We start from the raw sequence: 24,643 nt of genomic DNA, 5'->3' as shown, positions 1-24,643 counted from the left end.
CATAATAAAAACATTATTTATTGAAGTTAACAGAGATGCTTGAAAACTGATATTTCACATCAACACATACTAACATGTTTCATAAACATTAAACAGAAATAATTATAACAGGTTGTTATTTTTCTATAAACACTCATTATATTTTAATAAAATTGTTTTTAATTTGGGAGCACATTTTTTTCTATGATATCCAATTTCATCTGCAACATATGAAGAAATGATCATTGGAACTTTGAACCCAAACAGCACTTTGCAAGTACACTGGGAAAATTACAAAGTCACTTTCACTGAGAGTTAGCTATAACCATTCCTAATTTCATAATGTTTGGCTAGTAGGAGCTGGAACTATTTACTGCCACAAAAGATTTTTCTAGGTTTATAAACTGGGTAATAGAATTAAATACCACTTTTATAATACACACACAAATTGAAAGGTTTTGTTCAGTGGCATTGTTCGGTACTGGGAACCCTTTGACAGACTTCCCAACAAGCTAAACATTACAACATGCCTGAACAAAACATAGAAATACCATTAGAAAAACAGATAAGTTCCCCAAATCATAACAAAAATCAAACAAACTGGTTAATATCTATTTTCTTAAATTAATGTGAATTTTTATGTTAATAACAAACAGTCTTGAAACATAAAATGACTATTATCACTCAAGCATTTTAAATGTTTTTCAAATGATTATAAATCAGACAAGAATCAGTTTGGAACATCACCAGTTTTACAATCAATTTTAGTTTTGAAACACTGCAGAAAAAAAAGTTTGCAAACTACATGAAACACTTTGTATTAACAAGTCTTCAAAGTTTGTTATTTATTACAGGAAAAATCATGTTTCTGTCTAACCTAAGTATTCACAAAAATTATTCCCAGAAAGTTAATGTAAGAATGCAAGATAACAATAGTGAGTTTATCATATTAATTTACTATAATTCTTTTTATAGTATTTTAAAACTGCTAAATCTGGAACAATTAATAGTAACGTATATTATAAAAAGGATGGAGAAATTGTTCCAGTCAAAAGAAAAATTTCAGTCCTCAAGCCAACCTTTCCCAAACACTATTAGATAAGGTAACCAATTTTTCTGGTAAGGTTATATAATAAGAATTACTTGTTTGTTTTTCTTTTCAGTACAAAACTATACAATAGTTTATCTATATTCTGTCCACTGTGGGGAGCTGCTGAACCTTAGATTTTAACACTGTAAGGCTGTAAACATAGTTCTGATCCACCAGGGGACAGAAAAAAAATTTACATAAATATATATATTAACAGTGAAACATAAGACAAGATAAATAACTACAGACTAGACAAAAGTTGCGTATCCAAATTACAGAATTTAATTATCTCTTGAAATAATCCAACTTTTTTGCTCACTTTTTGAAAGGTACCTCAATTCCTTATTTGTTTTGTTTCAGGGGTTATATATAAACCCTGATAAAAGCTAATATTAACAAGTATATGAGTTATTCACACACATGGGGCTAAACGACTTTCAATTATTGTGCTTGAGGGGTGTTGCAAACATAATCCAATTTATTAAACCTAAGTGGATCTCAGTTACAACTTTATCTGTAGTTAAAATCCAAACTACTCAGAATACCCAGTATTTTCCTTTTAATATTTATAGAATTTTCTGATAAATATATAGAACATTTACAGAACGTTAATGCTAAACTCACCTTACACTACATTTGATAAAAAACAAAGCTAATATCAAGTAACTGAAACACTCAATTCATGTAATATTTTCTTCAAAGCAATCTTTGGAATACATACAACAAAAATATTTTTATTAAAACTTCGATATGGACTGTCCTTCAATACTTTAAATATATTAATGTGATGTCTATACAAAACAAATCAGTGTATTCTAATATATAATTCTTTGCTCAATTTTTCTTTTATGGATGGTTAAAAGAATTTGAGATGACTAAGTAAGGATGAAGCTGTATTGAAATACGTCCCTGTTTAATATCCATCTAACTAAGTAAGAACATACATAGATAATATAGCTGTCATGGTGGAATTAGACCTATCTTGCTATTCAACCACTTCTTAAGTATTACATACAAATGCACACAGAACTATTTTAAAACTGATCACATCCCAAAACATCCTCAAACATTTTTGTGTGCTGTTTTAAAACATATATATACAGGTCACAATGAGATAATTAGGTACCCTGGACATAGCACTAGTGTTAGTTTACTACATACAGTTGGTCAAAAGAAATTTACACATCACATCAAAGTTGTTACACTCTTACTTATAAACAAAATTCCTTGTATGCAAAAAATCATTTGCGAGTTGCACAACAGTTTATTTTTACTATGTTAAATGCTTATTTTCTCATTAGTTATATGTATATATATATATATATATATTGCTTTTAACTTGTTGTATTCCTTCTAACTTTTTACTTAAAAGTGCAGCAGTATTGGCATTAATCTCATGCAAATATCAGTGAAGTTGAGATAAAATCACATAAATATACAGAGTGGAGAAAAGGCTAAATACAAGATTTCGTGTTGAATTTACTGATGTGTTGGTTCTACTAGAACTTTATCAATTGATACACAGGTTTACTCATGCTGCAGTGATACTTATTGACGGCTAACGTTCTTCCATATAACTGTAAAGATGCTAAAACGTGATGTTTGAAAAGTACCAAGCCAGATTTGAAGATCAGAAAATTAAAGTTACGAAAGAGAGATAAAGATATACCAAATGAATCTTTTTACATATACCTGCTTTATTACACGGTAAAAATGTCTCTTGTGATGGAAAGCTATCTATTTACAACAAAAGTTATTTCAAACACTTTTTGTTTTAAATAAACAACTGATCTCTGCTTTCAGTTGTTCCTATAGTTCAACTCACAGGTCTTAAACCTCCCTAAAAGACCACACTTTTTGGAGAAAAAAAATTAATAAAAGGTGAAAATCCTTTTACTGCTACATCATATTAATTTATGATAGCTAGTTTCTTTCTTCATGATTTTACATGTTTATATCATTTTAACATAACAGAAATATTAGCACGTTCCAAAGTTAGTAACATATGAAACAAGTTCATGACCACCATCATGGATGTTCTTCATTTAACATACATGTATATATTACACATATTTAAAGAGATCAAAAGAAAAATTCATAACAAAACATTTGTTGAATGTTGAACAATAATGCTATTCCCAAAAACCATGGACCATAAAAAATTAGTTTCAACTAGAATTACAACATACTTAAATTTTTATGACTATTCAATCTAACAAAAAATAAAAAAAATACAAGAACACATCTTTTACCTGGTATATTAAATTGTCATGGATAACTTAATACACAAACATGTACAAAGTTTCAACAGTCTCTTCATAGATTTTGTAAGTTACAGTACAAAGTGTACTTCACTGAACTATACACAATTTACATTAGAATATCTGAGAACCAATCCATTACTAATTTTAGCATTGGTATCTTATGGTCTAGAAAACTGATACAAAGTAGTTTCAGAGTTAGAAATTAAGCCTAATATGCAACAGAAAACAGTGTGTTTAGTAGAGAATTATATCACAATTCATTCCTCAAAAAGTGAACAAAATTAAATTAGTTCTCAGAACTTGCAGCACATCGTCATTTTACATGAAGAAAATTGTAATCTATTGATTCATCATCTCTGTTGACCTCCTTGCTTCAAATGCCATAGTTCAAGAGCCTTATTTACTACTCTATCAGCAGTGTCCTCAGGCACCTGTGAATGTTTTTAGAAACTTAAGAAAAATAAACAGTTTAAAATCACAAAGATACGACCTTTAAGTATCAACATCTGAAAGTCTTATTATCAATTTCAAAATAAATTCTTAGATCTTTGGTTTCCTTGTATACTTTAAAAACTTGATAAAATGTACTGCAGTAAAGAATCCTGCAAAAGATGTTTGTGTAATAAATCATAATCTTTGGTACACTTAAAGACCATCTTGTAATGACTGAACAGCCAAAAATCTTCTCCAGTTATTGAAGAAAATCACAAAGTAACAAGTACAAGATAAACTATACAAAACATTTTTCTCAAGGGTCTGCCATATTAAAGATGTTGTTAAATGGATTCTACATGGAATTAAAACAAAAGTTAACATTTTCCTGATTTGAAAATGTATTTCCAATGATATTTACCCTCTGCTGACACTTACAACTATTACTCAACATCCAGAAGGATTTCATCTTTGCCCATCAATCTGTATTTTTCTTGCTTGCTCCAGTCTTTCATACTGCACCCAACTGCCTTTGGCAATATACTTTCCACCTACATCGAGGCACCCCCTATCCTGGCACTGTATATAAACACCTCATTCAGATATTATCACTGTTTTGAGACTGATACCATCTCAGTCTCTAAAACTGACCTTTAATGGCGAAGAAGGGTGGGAGTGTATCAGAGAGGGTAAGTATAATTGGATATACATTTTTAATTTAGAAAAATGTTAACTTCCAAAACACACCTTTGCTACCACTAATAGCTAGAATCTCACAATGAGAAGGTTGAAATCGTATAGATCATGGGTGCACCAAGAAAAGATTACCACGCCACTGGAGGGCCCTCAATACATCTGGAACAGATATGCTCTTCACCCTGAACTTAGTTCCTCTATTAAGAGTGGAATAGTACAATATAGGCAAACTCCAACCAGATAGCCAAGATTATGCAATTCGGGGTTAAAATTAAGGGATGTTGGTTTCTATATCCCATGTTGGTGGCTAGGAAAAACTGGACCTTGATGTTATGTATAGATATACTTTAGACTGAATCCAAATCTACAGTCACAGATGATGCATTCTGAACCATTGGAATCATAATAAGAAAGTAAGCAACACCAAAGAGAACAAAGTTTATCCTCAATCTGATGAAGCCCCCAAGACTACACCCCAGGCTTGGAATGATGGGATCATGTATTGCCTTACTCAGCCAAAGAAACAGAACTCGTATCATCTGAAATTATGAACATTCATCCTTACTCCCAAACTGAGTGAGCAAGGAGCATTCTGCTTGTACCCAGAATTATAGAGAGGGACATGGAACACACTGTTCAATCAACAACCTAAGATGGGTCATCCTACATTCAGAATTACAAGGAGACACTGGACCTCCTTCTGCTAAAAGAAAGACAGCTAGTCATCACCAAATCTCTCACCAACAAAGAGTGGGATTTACCATAATATTATAATACTCCCACAGCTGAAATGGCAAGCATGTTTGATGGGATGGGGTTAGATATGGACTGAAGTAAACAGATTTGTGTATAGTTTAAACTTGAGTCAAGTTGGTGAGCAGCTTAAGTTTGTTTGGTCATTTAGAACTTTTTATGGATTTGTTTAAAGACTTCTTTATTTATAAAATTTCTAGGCTAATTAGTTTTTTACCTTTTTTCACAGATACCTAAATATTTTGCAGTTTTTTTTTTCTAGATCAAATTGGCATTTAGTTTCGATAAGGTGGTACATAAAGGTAGAATTCACTTTCCTTAATTTTCAGTTTCTCATATTTAAGCATTTATATTTCTGTATAATGAACACATTTTGTAAACAGAAGAAACTACAGTAGTTTCTAGTTTCCCTTTTGCATTTTAACACAAAACAACATTTTTTTAAATATAAGTAGAAAATATTAACCTTGGTCATATCTCAAGCTGTTACTGTTATATATTTCAATTATACTTTAATATTTTAAGATAATTTTTAAAATGCATACAATTTTTAAAATTATTTTGCAATATTTAAAGGGTTTTATTTCACATTCTTTTAATACTGAATTTCATCTTTTAAAAACTCTTATTTGAACTTGATAACTTACTGATTCATCATTCCTCTGTTGTAATTATAATTTAAAATTAAAACGTCTCAGTCTTTCAAAATTTAATCTGCATTAAAAACATTTATTTTATTAATTTTAATTAGTTTTTCAAATGTCTATAAATTACTTGTTCATATGATTATCATCCATACATACTTAAACCAACTTAAGTTTCAGATGTCTAAGATGTTACTAAGAAAAGCAAATAAAAATATTACAGTGGAGCGCCATTAAGCCACGGACCAATAAACCACGAAATCACTTAAACCGCTGTAGCAAGTCTTGTCCCAAAATTTTTGATGTATTAAATCTACTACCTGGCTTTTTAAAGTTTCACACACTCTCCATGTCGTTGACACTGACATGACAAATGTGATCGAGGATTATCGGACTCACCGCTAATTTAAGAACGTGTAAAAATGCAGCTTACGAATTTAATCCTGGCTTTATAACTTCAAGGGGATATTTAAAAAGGATTTGCTTTAAGTTGGGAAATAAATAAAATATATTGCAATTGTATCTGAATAGTCTATACATTAATATTACAATGATCACGCAATGGCCCGGATGAGGCTCCTCTGCGGAGCTGTTGGTGACTTCGGCTTTTCAGTCACAATGGTTTAAGCCGTGGACCACTTAAGCCACAGTTAAGCAGGTTGACCCCCCCCCCAAATATCGCGGCTTAACGGCACTCCACTGTATTTGCTATGATTATGAACCCATTACCTTTATATTAACAATTTTCTAGTAATTAAATGCATGTTCTAACCTTTCTCATATACTTGACAACTTCTTCACTATTATCCATTGCCAAAAGTGTTCGTCTGAGAGTGATCAACAATGCTGCACCAACAAAGGCTAAGATGACAGAGGAACTTCCAATCACTTTATCCCATATCCTTCAGTGGAAAATTAACAAAAAAATTAACAATACTTGTAAAATTTGAGGTTCTGTTTTGCTTCACCATACAGTAACCTTAAATAATTTAAGTATGTGAATAATGTTATAAAATTTCATCAGATTCAGTGTTCACTTTATACGGCAAAGCTTTATACTTCAATCTTTAACACATGCATACGACAAAAGTTTATAATTAAAAAAAAATCAAGCATTTAAAAAGGGGAAGAAAAACTGTCCTGCAGAATAAAAAATATATTACCCTCATAGACCATCAGACAAATTATTAAGAAACAGAATAATATTTTGAACATTTCAGAAAAACAAATTTTAAATACATTTTTAAACTCTTTCCAATAGGCTTAAATGTTATTTATAAAAGAGTGTGTTTCCTTATAGCAAAGCCACATAGGGCTATCTTCTGAGCCCACCAAGGAAGATCAAACCCCTGATTTTAGCATTGTAAATCCTGAGACTTACCGCTGTACTAGCAGGGGGCATTTATAAAAGAAGGAAAGATTAGAAAAAAAGTTGTTATGAATTGGTAAAATTAGTCAAAATATTATAGTGTATGCTCAAGTTTTGGAAATTTAAAACACAACCATTTAGAATTAATAAATCTAAACTGGGGCAAGTAGTCCATGATGCTTATCAATCTAAAAAAACTGGATGAAAATTCTTTGATAAATTGTTTAAGTAGAATACCCATGATGATCAAACTGGAATGGATGGGAACTGTCTGTTGTGTAGAGAACAATGTTTTGAAAGTCTTCTGCTTAAAGACAAAAAATGGAAGGTTTTTAAAACATTTCATCCACATTTGTGTTTTTAGAACAGGCACTATTTCTTTAATAGGAATATTATTATTAGAAACAAGTTTTTATTTTCTTTATCACAGATTTTAAGACTGCTGCATTAACATTAACCATATAGAATTTTGGTTTATAATAACTTTTTGGCAGTCCCTTCAAGTTTGCATTATTTTGAGCCATTTATTAATAACTTCAGCATTCAGCCAATCATGTCATATCATACTACTCAGAAATCTCTCTGATCTACCTTATAGTTAAAAATTCCTCTTAACTCAAGACCAATTTGTTCATCTTTTACAAAGAGCTTTTCAAATGATTACTCCTGGAACTATTTTCAGATTTTATCGTCAGTTATTTTCTTATGAAGACAAAATTCCCAAATTAACAAAACCAGTATCTCTGTCTTTTGTGCTCAAATCAATGTGTTGGTTCCATTAGCCAATGTTTACATCAATAAGTTAATTAACACCTATTGTCTACTCTGTACAACAACTTGCAAGTCCTAGGCACATATGTATAATTTGATATTTTCCTTGTGCCTATTGCTCTGTAAATTCCTTTGCTTGCTAAAAGCCTTGAACAAAACTCCCACCCCTATAGGTGTCAAAACACATTGCACCAGTCCATGTTGTAATCATTAGAAGGGTATAGTCACCCACCAATATGAGGGTGACATATCCTCCATGCACAGTAATTCCCCATAACTACCAGTATTTGAACATAGTCTCAGTCTTGATATGACAAACAAAATACACTGGAAGTTGGGATGGGATGCAAAGAGGTAAGTATCTATCTCAAACACATTCTCAGATAAGGAAGGACTTTGTACCACAAAGAATAAATCACACAGTATTGAATATTATGAAGGGTATGGCAGAGAGATAAAATGATCTGTTTGAAAACAGTATCAGAAAGGGAAAGCCCATGGAATGTGATATCCACAAAACAGGAGTAGTCAAGTAGGGCAGTGCTTGGTGGAAGAACACACCCACCTCAAACAGATTATACTCTTTGCTGAATATTATTGTGGTATTCATTATTAAGACAGGAGGTAAAGGAAAATTAAATGTCATAAGAATATCTTCCATGGTGCTAAAGTATTGCTAAGGTGGACAAAAGAGAAAACAACTCAACCAGCCATAACCTTACTGCAGAAACCAGATGAGTATATAGTGTGGGTTGAACTTAAGACAGGCTGATCCATATATAGTTATTACATGAGAAATTTATCACAATTATCAGGTACAGAGAGAAGCATCCCAGACCTGTGTTCTGAAACAAACCCAAGACCCATGTGGTAAGGCTAACCCACCTCTCTTTCCAAACAAGAGATGCATCAACTTGGTTTCATGGGATTATACTGTTTAACAAGAACACTTCCATGTCAACTTCCCTAGTGATCTGGAACTATGAGAAAATGGGTTCTTCTGTACTCCACAAAAGATATGAAGGAGCCCTTGTGGAGAAGTACCATGAGAGGTGCATTTACATTGTCACTAGACACACTATCATTTGGAATTAAGTTAGACACTGTGAAACAGTGAATAAAGACAGCAGGCATACACCTGGCACTGCTGTTGTTTGTTGGTATGCCACAAATACAGTCTGGAAGATGAAAAATATAGACACCATTAATACAGTCCTGTGCACAACCCCACACAAATACAGTCTGGAAGATGAAAAATATAGACACCATTAATACAGTCCTGTGCACAACCCCACACAAATACAGTCTGGAAGATGAAAAATATAGACACCATTAAAACAGTCCTGTGCACAACCCCACACAAATACAGTCTGGAAGATGAAAAATATAGACACCATTAAAACAGTCCTGTGCACAACCCCACACAAATACAGTCTGGAAGATGAAAAATATAGACACCATTAAAACAGTCCTGTGAACAACCCCACACAAATACAGTCTGGAAGATGAAAAATATAGACACCATTAAAACAGTCCTGTGCACAACACCACACAAATACAGTCTGGAAGATGAAAAATATAGACACCATTAAAACAGTCCTGTGCACAACCCCATCTCCACAGTGAGCAGAATGCAAGGGTAGGTGGGCTTAACACACTCTATACTCCCCAGCTCAATGCAGATTTCAAAGAAGTATTCCCTTCAGAGTAACATTAAAAACTTAGTGAGTTCCACTGTTTCCAAAATATATATAGTGCATAACGTAGTTGTAAGACCTGAAAAACAAAGGAAAGAAAAACTTACCATTAAAGCCACTAGGAAGAATGGTGAATAAAAGTAGACAGAATTTAGGGTAAGTGAAACCCCCCTGTAGAGTAAATAATGGGACATTAATGTGTTGGGGTTTGTCCACATCCACACATGCAGGATCTCAAAAATGGGGATGCCAATGGCTAGAGGCAAGAGAAGCTGGGATATGGAAAACGTGATGGGATGAAACATGAAAAATAAGAAAAGGGTCATGACCCATAAAAGAAAAAAACTAATCAGACAAAAAGGAAAGAGAAAGATTCAGGAGAAAATTACTGGAGCAAGAGAAAACAAAAGATTCAAACCTGTGATGTACAAGCATTAAAAGATGAAAGTAGAACTACCTGTTTATGTCAGGAAGAAGGAATTAGAAACACAAACATGAAAATAAAGATGGTGGAACTCAAGATGGGACAGCCTCAGTTGAAGTAACAGAAGGAGGAGGTGAGGAATCCTTGATTAATGATCAGAATGGATCCATCTACACAATGCACAATGGGGGTAATATCTCTGACAATCAGAGTGTCACCAGTTGTCACTATAATTTTGAATGACTTCTGAAAAGAAGCATTATAAATCATAAGAGTTGTCAGAAATGTGGAAACTTAAATGTAGATTTAGTTGATCTGTAAAAATAATGATGATGCAGCACTATTTTTGTAAAAAACACATAAGAGATGGAATTGTTTTGTTAGTACCTAGAATGAAAATGAGTCAGGTGTGGCAATGATGCATGGGCCTAATGACAAACTAATCTGAAATAAAATCCTTATTTTAAAGTTTAATATCATTTTTTCATAAATCCAAAGTAATCAAAGAAGGAAAGGCTACACAAGGAGTAGAAATGAAAGGTTAAACCACAAGAAGCACAAATATCCTGGTAAACTTTAAAAAAAAATCTATATTCTGAAGACAAGCAGTCCCAGGGAATTAATGGGCCTGTGTTCAAATTCTAGTGCTCATGGAAATTACTACAACAAAGAATGCATTATTCTCTTAGCTGTGGATGATCATAGTCTTATGATAATCATAACATAGGCTAACACAATATACAGTGGCACATGCACCAGTGGAGGTTCTGCTTAAGGCACATAGCACATAGAGGAATTCACACAGCAGTGTGAACAGTCTTATACTGCAGAAAGATAAGTGTAGTATTACTTGGTAATCTCATAATCAAAATGAACATTTTTGACATCATTTCGTTTTTTAGATTCTAATGAAAGAAGTTTTGTTGTCAAAAAATCTTTCACTATCAAGAAAATATGCCCAACTTTTAAATGTTAATGGATCTAACATTAAACTGTCACTACAAATTCAAATTTATTTGAACTTTTACACAACACTTTTAAGAAACTAAAAACTATTACACGTCTCTATTAATCCTAGTATTAAGTTAAATTTCAGTGTAGCATTTACACCATAGTGATGATATATATTAAGACATTTTCTGAAGATATCTACTCCCAGAATATCAACTATACAGAGTTTGGTTAAAAATTCAATCTATACACAACACTTTCTTGAATAAGGAAAAACAAAATGTCTCTTCTGTATTAGTGAATACCTCCTTACTAGATGTTAGTAATGAACAGTGCATTGGAATAATTGTAAACTATTTTGAAATAGAACAAAAACATTATATCAGGTAAACTGCAGACAAAAGTTGAAACTCAGAAGAAAATTAATAAAAATATTGAAGTGAAAAAAGTTTGCATTCTTATTACACAGCACTGTTAAGATTTGAGTTTGAAAGTCAGTAATTACACTGGCTACTGACAGAAAATCAACAGCAGCTAAATAACTGAGTTTAGCAGACAAATACAATTTACTACATATTACATAGCAAGAATTTTTGTTTATAATACAAAAATTATAATACCACGAAAAAAATGCTAGAGCAGGTATGCTGTAATACCTGGATGAAGATGAGTACTTCTTTTCATAAGGCAAAAACTGGGTATGCTATGTGGGAGAATTCCGTAGTCATGGAAGGAATAAAACATTGTGCATTATACATGTGTTATCGCCAAGACCAGTACCAATTCAGGAACTCTTCATGTAGTAAACTAGTCATGTTTTTCAAATTGGCTTTTATTTGTTTATGTAAAAATCACTGCTAACATAGTTTTAATTATAAGACTTTATGGTTGGTATGTTTACCTAACTAGTGACATGACACAAATAAAAATGTCACTGGTTGAACTATACAATACTGAATCTGCTAAACAATTCTTTTAACATTTTGTTTGTCACCATTTTAGATATTGAACTGCTGAGTACACTAATACTTTATTATTTTCACTGGTCTCTTATGATTTGTCTGGTATGAAACTTTTATTGCCATAGTTGTAGTAAGTACAATAAGCTGAATATGAGGTGAAATTGATTTCCAAATTTCAGTCTCTGTAGTATTCATTTCATCACTAACCACGATACCAAACAGAAAGTGTTTTGTTTTCACTAAAATAGAACTTGATTGCTAATGTAATGGTGAATGTTTAATATGAACTACAAATGTAAATTAAATATCGATATAAACATTAAATTTTCTCAGTAGTTGTGGCTGGTTTAGATTATACGTACTTACATATACATATATACACTACATAATGATGTGGAGACGTAATCTTCTCTCAAAGGACTTAATATCAGAAACCAGAAAAAATAAATTTTACTCCTTAAAGTTCTAGGATTGATAATTAATCTTGTATAAAATAATAAAACATAATTAACAAATCTTAAATTTAGGATTTAATTACACAGTATGTTCTCTTATAATAAAATTTGGCACATAATTTTTACCACAAATCAAGTAAAGATTCTGGTTCATTTATTGAATCATCTATTACATTAACCAATAAATTTTAAGTATATTAGTTGGAAGTTTTAAATGTAGTGATTTTATAACAAATTCTTCAATCATTTCACTACAAAACTCAAGAAATGTTCTTCTCTATTAACCAACCTATGATTCTATGTTCAAACTATGAAGCAGCCTCTTGTTAATCACATAACAATTTCAAATTTATTTGTTGAGAAATTGAAAAAGTTATTAATGGGTTAAGTTTAAAAGAATTCAAATCACATTGTACAAGTGATACATACAGAAAGTTACAAATGTATTGTATCAAATGATCCATATACTTTAACAACAGTCATGCTATTAAGTTTTTGAATAAATTAGTAATTTGACTAAACTCAGAAGTCCAGAAAAATATATCCATAAATATAAGATAAATGCCACAAATCTTGCAAGATACATTTGGTAGGCTAGATAATTTTATAAGCTTTAAAAATTAAAAAAAAAAATCATACATCTAATCATATCAGGAAAACTTAATCAGAGATTATAAAAATATAATTAAAATATATATATAAAAAATTACCTTTCTAATGCATTCTCGTGAAGCACTTCAGCAAAACACTGTGAAAACCACAGATGTGTAGGCAATGATTTGAAACCCTTAATGGACAGCAAGTGGCGATAGAGGTCAGGATCTTCTTTTTCTAAGATGCTGGTTAATCTTTCATGCTACTTCAAATAAAACATGTAAGACTTAATAATATCACTATTAAAACACTCATTAAACTTGTATTCTGACACTGAATATTTTACTGGCTTTTCATATCATTACAATGTATAGGGTGGCCTGTAAGTCCCTACTCATCCACATATTATGCATGTATTTTTTTTTGTCAGAAAAATATGGCCAATTTAAGCCCATTTAGACCTGAAAATCTCTCACAGAACATGGTGTTGCATAATATTATGCAGTGAGAATGAGGGACAGCACACAGATACACTGGATACATAAAATATATGGATGGGTAGGGACTTACGAGCCACCCTGTATAAATAAAAGTCACTGTTGGATCTATAAGCTATTAAAAATTGTGAATATATTGTTAGAAATGTAGTGTAGTAAAGATTTAATACATTTTGTACATTCAATTGAACTACACTAAAGCTACCATTTTAAAAACACACTTACCAATGAAGGGAAAGTGTTAGAGAACTTTCTCTGAAATTGACAGAAATTTCTTGTCATCCAGTATGCATCTGTAGGTGAAGAACACATTTTGGTGAATGTGGTTGCTATAGCAATAAGATGTTGGGTTGATGGATCGAGCATCTGTGAAACAAACAACAGCAGTTAGTTATTCTAATATATCAGAAGGTACAAAAATAAGTAGAAAGTTAATATTTAATTTCAAAGGCTTTTAAAGCAGTGTGAATTAATGTTTGATACTTTTGGCATCATAATTTGTCACTGTACTGTTGTTTAAAGTAGAGCTACAAATTTATTATTAGAATGAAACATGGTTAACCTGTCTTTTATTTATACTTACTAATTTGTAACAGATATGTGTTGTTGTTAGCACAGAACCTCATAAAAACTACCTTATAAAGGTTGAAATATATAAAACTAGACTATTTTTCATCAATATTTTATTACATTTTCTATAACAGACATAAGAGATAAGTAGCAGGTCAGCAGGTCATATATCTATTTGTAGTTTGGTAGATATGTATGCATGTTTTTGAATTTCACGCATAGCTACATGAGAACCATCTGCACTAGCCATCCCTAATTTAGCAGTGTAAGACTAGGGAGAAGGCAGCTGGTCATCACCACCCACTGCCAACTCTTGGGCTTCTCTTTTACCAACAAATAGTCAGATTGACCGTCACATTATAATGCCCCCAAGAATGAAAGGGCGAGCATGTTTGGTGCAACAGGAATTCAAACCCTCGTATTATGAGTCAAGTGCCTTAACCGTCTTGCCATGCTGGGCCCTGGTAGACGTGCATGTTTTTATGTCATTCATTGTTTTGTTATGTGTTATCAGTTTTGTGGTTACTCACCTCTGTGCAGCTAGTTCATGTTAAACTTCCAATACCTATTATGAAACGTTTTGAGAAGTCCACTTTAACTTAAATATTTTGGAACCAGTTTTGTCAGGTTGTTTCCCCACACCACAATACATAAAACATTTATATTTCTTTTTGTTAAACAAATGGGATAATTTAGTTGAGTCATGTCAACAGATGTGTGAAAAACAACTTCAGAAAACTTCAAATGATATGTACACAAAAGCAAAGCACAATCTTTAAATATATACATAAATATTCACCAAACTACAAATATGCATTGTGCAACAATATGAAAAGTAGGTTGTTGTTTTTATAGGTTCTGCTAACAGAATTATTATTTGGTGCAGTACAGAAGTCTTTAATTTTACAAAATAAACATCTAACATGTCAAAATAGGCTTTTATAAGTTATTTGAAAAAAACAAACATATGTTTTAAAAGGTTGAGACATCTGGAAAATGTTTTTCACTTTTTGAACACTGTCTAGAGAGCCACTTAGTAATGGATCAATTGTGATTTTCTTCAACAGAAATGGTGAGGAATGTAGAAGTTTGCTTATTAAAACCAAACCTTTCAACACAATAAAACAATTTGTTTTACCATCAGCTGTGAAGTTTTTTTTTTTTACAATCACTGTCTTTGAAATTTAAAATAAAAAACAAATGCATTCACTTGATAACATATAATTTTAACTTAGTGAAGTCTCTTATCACAATACCAAAACATCCAACATTACTAATGAAATAAATACAATCCTTCCATGAATATCTTAAGTAATTCACACAGACTAAACACTGAGTACAATTATAAAATAACATATTGATGAAAGTAGTTTTGTGTACGGACAAACTTGCAATAAAACTTCTGAGTATTTATTATTTCTAACGTATATTTTCACACTCTTCCTACTGTTTAAAAATGCAAACAAAACCTATGCAGAGTCTGTTAACCCTTTCATTACGGGCTCGGTATCATACAGAAGTTCATCTATACATTTAAACATGTTAAGTATTTGCACTATAGCTTTTGATATAACATGTACCTTCACAAAGTTTGGTAGACTAAAGATTTGTGAAAATAGAGCCTGTTTTGTTACAAGTCTGAGTGCAAAGTGATATCATGTTATGATTAAAAATTCCTCCCAAAATTCTAAAATATTATCTGTTTAATCTATAAAACCTCCTAAATATATTCCAAACATTTGTCTTCAATACGACTTCATATTTTGTTATTTTCTGTACTTTAACTACGTGGTGTCTGTCACTTAACCAGGCTTGTAACCATCATAAAAAAATTAGGAAATAAATATAAATTATGCTTTTTTCATGCTACAATGACCACACAAAAATTCAAATGTTTAGTCTAAGTAGCTTAAGTCTCATAATGCTATATATTTACATATATATTTATTATTTTTTATTATACTGACCTTCCAGGCATGCCTAGCTAACATTACATAGCTTGCATTGATTTAGTGTTGCATATCCAGTAATATAAAACTGACCTTCAGTCTTCAGTGTTTTAGCTGTGTTTTAATGGACTAGTATTTTTAATATAGTCAAATTTCAATTATAATACATTATATATATATATATAGATTATTACTATTTAGAATTATTAAACTTATTTTTTTTAAATATAGAATAATAAATCAAGTAAAGCATTATCCCTTCTTGTTACAACTTTTGTACTTGGTTATTGCCAGGTGTAGGTTGCTAAGCCTTTTAAAATTTTGCAAGTGGAGGATATCAAACAGAATTGTTTTTAGGTCTTATACATACATTTGAATTATCAACAAATCAAAAATTATTATGTAAATATCACAGACTTCCATTATAAGTTAAAGTTTAATAACCAAGCTGTATTTGTATCTTAAAAAATATAAAATTCAGAGCAGGGTAAAGACTCAACTTTCCAGCACAAAGGTTTGTCTTGAAAGAGAGAGATGACATAGAAACACTTGAAAACCGCTGAGAAAACCACTTGGAGGACATTCTGAGCTTTCAGTTGCTTATTTCCAAGTCACATATAAAAGTGTGTATAAGGGACTGTTTCCAAAAATGGAAAGAGGTGAACAGTGTGAGTGATATCTCAAGCAAATAGAAAGGAGGTTCTTATTTTATATTCTAGCTTTTCAGTATCAGTAAGTTGAGTTCCTAATTTGTACGAAGCTTTAGACTTTGTATTTTGTCATTCATGAAGCTTTAGACTTTGTAAACATTTAATATGAACCAGTGCTGCATTCAACACATTGCATAACACTTAGAAAATCAATGTTTGTTTTTTCCAATATTTAATTTTAAATTAAACTAAAAAATGTACAAGATTAAAATTTGAATTATAATCTGCAATTTGATACCAAACTTAATGAGATATATTAACAAAATAGTAGTTCTACAACATTTTGAATGTGAGTCAACAAATATGATGACATGGTCTTTGACCTGTGACCCATATGAAAAAATAGATTTTAGAGATTATGCAAATAAAATCCAAAAGTTTTCAGATGCAGAAAGGAATTTTTAAATCTTAAAATGAAAATGACTTTGAACTTAGAGCAGTCACTCTTGCTGCATATATTCACAGAGAAAAATTTTAATAAAAACACCTTAATTAAAAACTTGTTTTTTGCCTACAATGTGTGATATAATATATAAAGCAACATTTGTTCCTGTCTGCTTGCACCTTTCAGCTACTCCTTCCTTATATGTTCCCACATTTCTTGATCAATTAGCACCACACTTGATACAGGATGACAGGAGGAACGTCATGAAGGGACTGGATCTTCATGTCTTATTTCATACTGATGGAATTCATGAAAACAGTTTGGTTTTCTTCTAAGTATTGATGCCTTTATGTATTTTTATTGTTCTCTTAATGTTTATTATATTAAAAAAAAAACAGAAGCAAAATTTCTTATCCTTTGTTATAAACAAGTGTATATTTCATTTGTCTATTAGATGGGTATTACCCACCTCTTGATGATATATGTACTATGTTGAAAGTTATAGTGTGGAAACTTTGATGGTTACTTTTGAATTGCACGGTCAGTCACACTGCCTGACCCTGTAAGTAAAGAGCTAATTCAGTAACATAGTTTTCTTCTCCAGGCAAGATGCACCCACCTGAATATTATTACAGTTAAAGGAGATTTCATCAGTTTTAACATATGAAAATTTTACATTTTTTCTGATGAACTTTCAAAACATAGAACCAAGAGCTCTAAATTCATCTTCACCAAAGCAACACATAAATCAGAAAAATTTCATTTCATGAAAATCACATTTATCAATATACCTTTTATTCTTTTATGAGGGTTCAACATTATAAAAGTATCAGGCCACAGACATAGTCTTTTGATATCAAAAATGTATGTTTAAATATCACATCACAAGTGAACAAAAGGTTTTTTTTCCCTGATGTTGAAACTAAACTTACCTGTTGTTCTTGATCTGACCAAAAATTTCCCTCTTCTAAGAGAAACATGTGTGCAATAACTTCAGGTAAAGGAGTGTTCTTATTAATTCTTTTCATCACTTCCAGTGCATGGTAGAGATCATTAAACTGCTCTCTCTGGACATCTGTCACAAACTTCTGGCTTTCAGGATTAGTTGGAAGAATATCTATTCAAATACAACAATTTCAAAATAAGGTCTCACAAACAACTCTCATAATTTATTGACTGTTTTCATATTTCAGGATTTTTAGAAAAATCCATTAAATGTGACCTTGCACATAATTTTACATCAGTTATGGTTAGTTTGTTAGGCATCTAACAAAATCACTGTAACCAGAATGACAAATTAGGGCAAACAGCTTATTACTACTGCTCCCTGGAGAGAGAGAGAAGCAGGGGTATTGCAATGGTTCCATACTTGTGTATCTGTGTGTTTACACAGGTGCATCTTGAAAACTAATGGCACAGTCCTCCCCAAATGTGGTCTGGATATAGATTATGGATCACTTTGAAGCATTTTATTTTATAATGGGGGCGATATAGGACATTTTTGCAGTTTTTGGGTTAATAGCTGTGTAAATGTGGCTGGATTTTTACCAAATCTCATGGGCACCTTAAGGTTCAGACTCTTCATCACACTACAAAAAATAATCCTGATCATTGATCATTCTGGATCTGAAAAGGATTTTTTGTGTTTTTGAAAGAAAAATGTGGTGTTACCCATTATAATTGTATGAAATCTCAAAATTTGCTAATCTAGCAAATACTCCATAGAATGAAAATAGCTTTTGATAGGTTCACTGGTGAGAAAAAATATTGGTCTTTCTTGAGTTTCAGCTTGAATTCTTTGGCAAAATAAAACATTTCTGCCCCCAACCATTTATAAAATTACATTATTATAAGGACTAAAACAGGTGTCTGATGTTTTTCGAAAGAAATGCTTACCAGATTACACTATGTAACAAAATTTTTACTTTTTCTTGTTCTTGGATGGAAAGTGTTATTTCCAAATTGCTTATGCCTAAAGTAAATGAAAAAGACCTATTTTTATCTTCAAACTTTGCTTTTGTGACCTGGAAGCGTATAACAAAAATATGATGGGAAACTATATTTGGGGGCTGATACATGAAAGTGATTTACATTTCAGTTGCAAATCTCAAAATACAACTCACTTCTAAATATTTTTGTATAAGTTTAGTATAAATACATGTAAATCTTGATTCATATGTTGTTTTATTCAGACCTTGTGTAAATAAAAATGTGCAAATTTGTCTGTTTTTAAATGGAAAATAGGTTATTTTCTAAATTTCATTATCCAGGTCACAAAAGCAAAATTTGAAGGGAATAACAGCCATTTTCTGTACTTTTACAACATAAGTAATTATGAAATAACACATACTATCCAAGAACAAAATTTGTGGTACATAGTGTTATCAGGCTTTTATTACATATATATGTACTTTTTTTTTTACCATGAGAAGGAATAATTTTATTATTTTCACCAAATTCCTCTCTATAACAAATTTTAGGAAAACAAAAAGATGCATATATGTGTGGTTCAGGTTGGTGGAAAACATATTGGTTTTTATACACCATTTTTACAAAATAAAATAGGACTACTTTCAAAATATTGGTTTTAACAGGTTTTATAAGTTTGCTTAGAAGTTTCCAGTTTTCAACACCATTCAACATAATATACAAACAACAAGGGGTCATTTGGTCCTTGAAGGTTGTCTTGCATACTCAGTCTTAAGAAAAGCAAAAATTTTAAATCATCCTTCACCTTCCACAAGGTCACCAATTTCTCCTTAGAAGCACCTGTAAAATGTTGGCTTCCACCAGTCTTATTGAAGCCTAGTCTATCTTTCCTAAATCTTCTACCTTTGTCTTGCCATTATGTTATCTTTGGAATATAGCACAAATAAAGCCAAGGCCTTTACCACTGATTACTTAGATAATTTTATAAATTTCAATAAGATCACCTCTTACCCTTCTTAAGATAAAGTACGTTAAGAAACATTAACTTTCCTTTTCCTAACTCAACCTACCAACTACTGTCTGAGACCCTTCAAACAAGTCAAAATCCTCTCTGAGATATGGAAATCAAATCTGCAAACAGTATTCTACATGAAGACTAACCAGTAATTTCTACAGAAATTCTTTTAACTTGTAAACTACACATCTTTAAATAACTCCTAAAATTGTGTATATATTACTAGAAACAGTACTGCTTCAATAGCCTGGCCGACTCATCCAACACTCTGTTAAGACCCTTTTCTTCAGTCATTCTCTTAAGTTGTTTCCCATCTATATTAAATGTAAGACTCAATGTATAAGAACTAAATTATTGGGGTTATGGCACACATAACTGTATTATCATGTTTAGAGTATTTACAGCTGGTCTAACGTGCACTTCATAATATCCTAATTTCTTCTTTTAACCATATCTTTATCTTTCCTATGCCTTTGTTAATTTTTCATCTTGTTTGACAATTCAAACTTTTAAAATGTAAAGCACTTATTCAGTGGTTTCCCTTTTATGTTTTTAGTACATCAATTACACGTGATCTGTCTTGCTGTAAATTTCTTGATTTTGGGAACACATTTAGTGTGAATTAAAGGCTATTTATTTTCCAAAAGATTCCTAAACCAGTCCTGTATTACCTTTAATATTATTATTTTAATACACTAATGATAAACATTGTCTTAATGCTTTAAACTTTACTTCTTAAAAATTAGTATTAATATTTAATTTCTTTCTATCTCAGTATATAGTACAACACCAAATCTCACTAAAACTTCTCCAAATGTTTCCTTTACTTGAACCCTTGCAACCATATCATTGTTACTTGTAAATAATAAATCTAAAATAGAACACCATGTGGTAGAATCTCTGACCATATGGTATAAAAAACACATCCAAAACCACTTAAATAAATCCATCTCACTATTTGACTTCATAAAGTCCTAACTGATGTACCTAAAATTAAAGTTTCACATAAGTATTGCATCATCATTCTTGTTAATAACAACCCTGACCTCATTGTACAATTTCATGTTAACACCACCTGTCTGACCACAAGGCCTAAAACAACTGTCAGTTAAAAAAGTTTCCAACCCTGAAATCCCCGACAGCAGCCCATATAAATTCAACTTCCTAAGTAACTTATTTTTTGTCTCATTACCAAAATTATATTAGTTTTGCTAGTAGCATTGAAGTATTGCTTTCATGGTTTGGGTTACATTTTCCCACTCAAATGTAATTATTACACAAGTTAACTTTTTTTTTTCTGGCTAAATAAAATATAAAATTAGACAAAAATATAAGAAATCTTAAGTTTAATGGCAAGGTGCATTCATCCTTTATCTATGGAAAACATATCTCACATAAAAAGTAATCAGTACATAATTAAAAAACATTATAAACTGTTTACTTCAATGAACATTTCTTTCAACAACTAGGAGTTGAAAATTTAAATCCTACCATGTTTGGTATAATTGATCACATATTAAAAATATTCAAACTTTTCTCATTTAAATTTTTTTTTGTTGTTCACACAATTCCAATCTCCACAACAACTGTGGTCTAAACTATGTACTTGCATTAGTATTACACACAAGGACAAAATCTATACAGATATAAACATATATTATACATATTTATGATTTAATGGGTTGGATGCCGTGTGGGGTCCTCAAATGTTCTCTGTACTTTAAGAACTATTTTATATAATAAAACTATATATTTACAACTACTACTACTTAGTGGCAGTACTAGTTATTACAGTATAGTACCTGAACAGACCAGGGGGTGTAGGAGACAAATTCAAATTGAATGTGCCGAAATGTTTGACCAAGAAAAGTAAGGGTACATGCATTATAAGCACAAGTATTAACAGCAGGATCCACGGTTTACCTTATGGTCCTGAAAGGTCTTGGGTTCTGTATTAAACTTTATGTATTATTCTCCTTTTCCTTTGAGTAATTTTGCTGATTTTAATTCATTTTCACCGAGACATATTGAACAGTGAGACAACTTAGGCCACCAATTTCTGATGCCACTGGTCCAAACTAATGTCGTATTCAGAGTAATTGGTATTATTACTAGTATTAGTACTACTACTGAGTACTAATTGTAACCATAGTAATAGCAGTAGTATTACCACTATTATGTATTACTTGACCCTTACAAGTTTTTACAACTTAAATAAGCTAACTATATTACAAATAATACAAAATAAGTTTGTTACTGTTACTAAGTGAAATTACTACTACTAGTATTATTCAGTAATCCTATTATTATTAGCATTATTAGTCTTACCAAGAAGCAATTTCCAAACATATTCCCTATACATCGATGGAAGGGAAAAGCACAAACAAAATTTCAGGAGTTTAGCTAAGTCTATGGGTTTGTCCTTCAACAACATTTCTAATGACTTTCTTTCCTCAACACCTCGAAATCCAACTTTATCGTAATAATAACTTCTAAAGTTCCTCCCTTCTTCTCCCATATTAAAATCAGTAATGTTAGCGCAATCTAGAAAAGAACGATTATTATAAGCAACGTACAAAAATTAAGATAATTTCACCGGAACACTGAACCACAAGCCGGAGTTAACGTAACGTCATATTAAAATAAGCCCGTTTTTCCTTGGAAGAAAAGAGAGCTGTTAACAATGTCAGTCGTTCGTTCAGAAATGAAGAAAAAAATACTCAGAAAAGGATTCTCTTACAATATTTCGCAAGCTAAAATATAGTGAGGAACCTACTGAACTAGATAATTAAGTCAAAGACATAAGAAAACAAACTTTTACAGTAGAAGAGTTCTAATTTTAATAATTATAACGTTTCGACCCATATAATTAGCACCGCCTCATCATGAGTTTGTTTTGAAACTTGTTTTGTTTTTTGAATTTCGAACAAAGCTACTCAGGGCTATCTGTGCTAGCCGTCTCTAATGTAGCAGTGTAAGACTAGGGGGAAGGCAGCAAGTCATCACCTCCCACTGCCAACTCTTGTGCTACTCTTTTACCAACGAATAGTGGGATTGACCGCACGTTATAACGCTCCCACGGCTGAAAGGGCGAGCATGTTTGGAGCAACGGGGATACGAACCCGCGACCCTCAGATTACGAGTCGCACGCCTTAACACGCTTGGCCATGCCGGGCCTTGTTTTGAAACTAAACATAAAGCAACACAAGGAGCTATATGTACTCTATCAACCATGGGTATCGAAACCCATATTCTAGCGTTGTAAATCCACAGACAAACCGTTATGTCAATGGGGTGCATCAAGAGGCGATGAGCCGATATTGTAGGTCAAAATGTTGTAATCATTAAAAATAAAATCAGACGTAATCTTTTGTAACAGTTATTGTTACAGTATTTTTGAATTAATTTCACTAGTGAGTTTCTACTTGTTGATCCAAACCTTATATGAGTCCTTTCATATTATCTTATTTGACAAAATCCTATATAAAAATAATATGTCATTATAACATAACGTTAAAATATAACTTCACGTAAAGCCTAACTGGTTTGTTTAGAAATTTGCGCAAAGCTACACGAGGTCTACCTGCGCTAGTCGTCCCTACATCAGCAGTGTAAGACTGGAGGGAAGGCAGCTAGTCATCACCACTTACCACCAACTCTTGAGCTACTATTTTACCGATGAAGAGAAGGATTGACCATCACTTATAACGCCCCCACGACTAAAAGGGCAAGCATGGTTGGTGTGACGGAGATTCAAACCGGTGACCCTCAGATTACTAGTCGAGTGTCTTAACCACTTGGCCATGCCGGGCCGAAATCCTACCTGCTAGATTCTGCTAGCCTGTGGTTCTAACAGTAACATCAGTTACTAGATTCAACATTAACTTGTATAAAATGTCTGTTAGGCCTAAACTAGATTTTGTAACGTTAACTAGAACCGTTTGCAATACTTTAATGAAACTGATGTATAATTAAAGCTGTCATATCCAAGTTGACCAATTCAGAGATTAAAGTTGCAAAGAGTATCTATGTTTTTTGCGGGATTTTTAAACCCTTACCAGAAATAGTGTACAGTCTTTATAGACGACTAAAATTAGTAAAAAATGATAATTTTATGTTAGTTTGTTTTGTTTTTTGAATTTCGCGCAAAACTACACAAGAACTATCTGCGCTAGCAGTCCACAATTTAGTAACGTAAGACTAGAGGGAAGGCAGCTAGTCATCACCATCCACCGCCAACTCTTGGGCTTCTCTTTTACCAACGAATAATGGAATTGACTCACATTTTAACGCCCCTACGGCTGAAAAGGCAAGCATGTTTGGTATGACGGAGATTCGAACTCGCGACCATCAGATTATGAGTCGAACTCCTTAACCCATCTGGCCATGCAGGGTCTTTATGTTAGTTATTACCTTATCTGCCCCATATATCGATAGCTACATTAAGATCTGTATGTATTATAGCTTTCAACCCACTCTACAAAAGTATTTCAATAAAATGAACTTA

At 31.9% G+C, this 24,643-nt stretch overlaps 1 protein-coding gene across 2 annotated transcripts; it reads right to left on the bottom strand.

Annotated features, from left to right (window-relative positions):
- TBC1d7 (TBC1 domain family member 7) lies at positions 1–22,850 on the bottom strand. Of its 2 annotated transcripts, none has more exons than XM_076491222.1 (6): positions 22,465–22,850; positions 18,125–18,309; positions 13,804–13,944; positions 13,198–13,343; positions 6,631–6,760; positions 1–3,783 (listed from the first exon to the last, which is right to left on the bottom strand). In XM_076491222.1, exons 1-6 carry the CDS (start codon positions 22,652–22,654, stop codon positions 3,757–3,759), a joined length of 819 nt encoding a protein of 272 aa, XP_076347337.1. In that variant the 5' UTR covers positions 22,655–22,850; the 3' UTR covers positions 1–3,756. The 2 variants fall into 2 exon arrangements, with proteins under 2 accessions (XP_076347337.1, XP_076347336.1); XM_076491221.1 differs by having other exon boundaries at positions 1–3,764; positions 22,465–22,849.
- Positions 22,851–24,643: the final 1,793 nt, after the last annotated feature.

The sequence above is a fragment of the Tachypleus tridentatus genome, chromosome 2, assembly GCF_004210375.1.
Source record: "Tachypleus tridentatus isolate NWPU-2018 chromosome 2, ASM421037v1, whole genome shotgun sequence".
NCBI lineage: Eukaryota > Metazoa > Arthropoda > Merostomata > Xiphosura > Limulidae > Tachypleus > Tachypleus tridentatus.
Note: the sequence above shows the minus strand (reverse complement) of the source record. Positions and strands in the feature narration are given on the sequence as shown.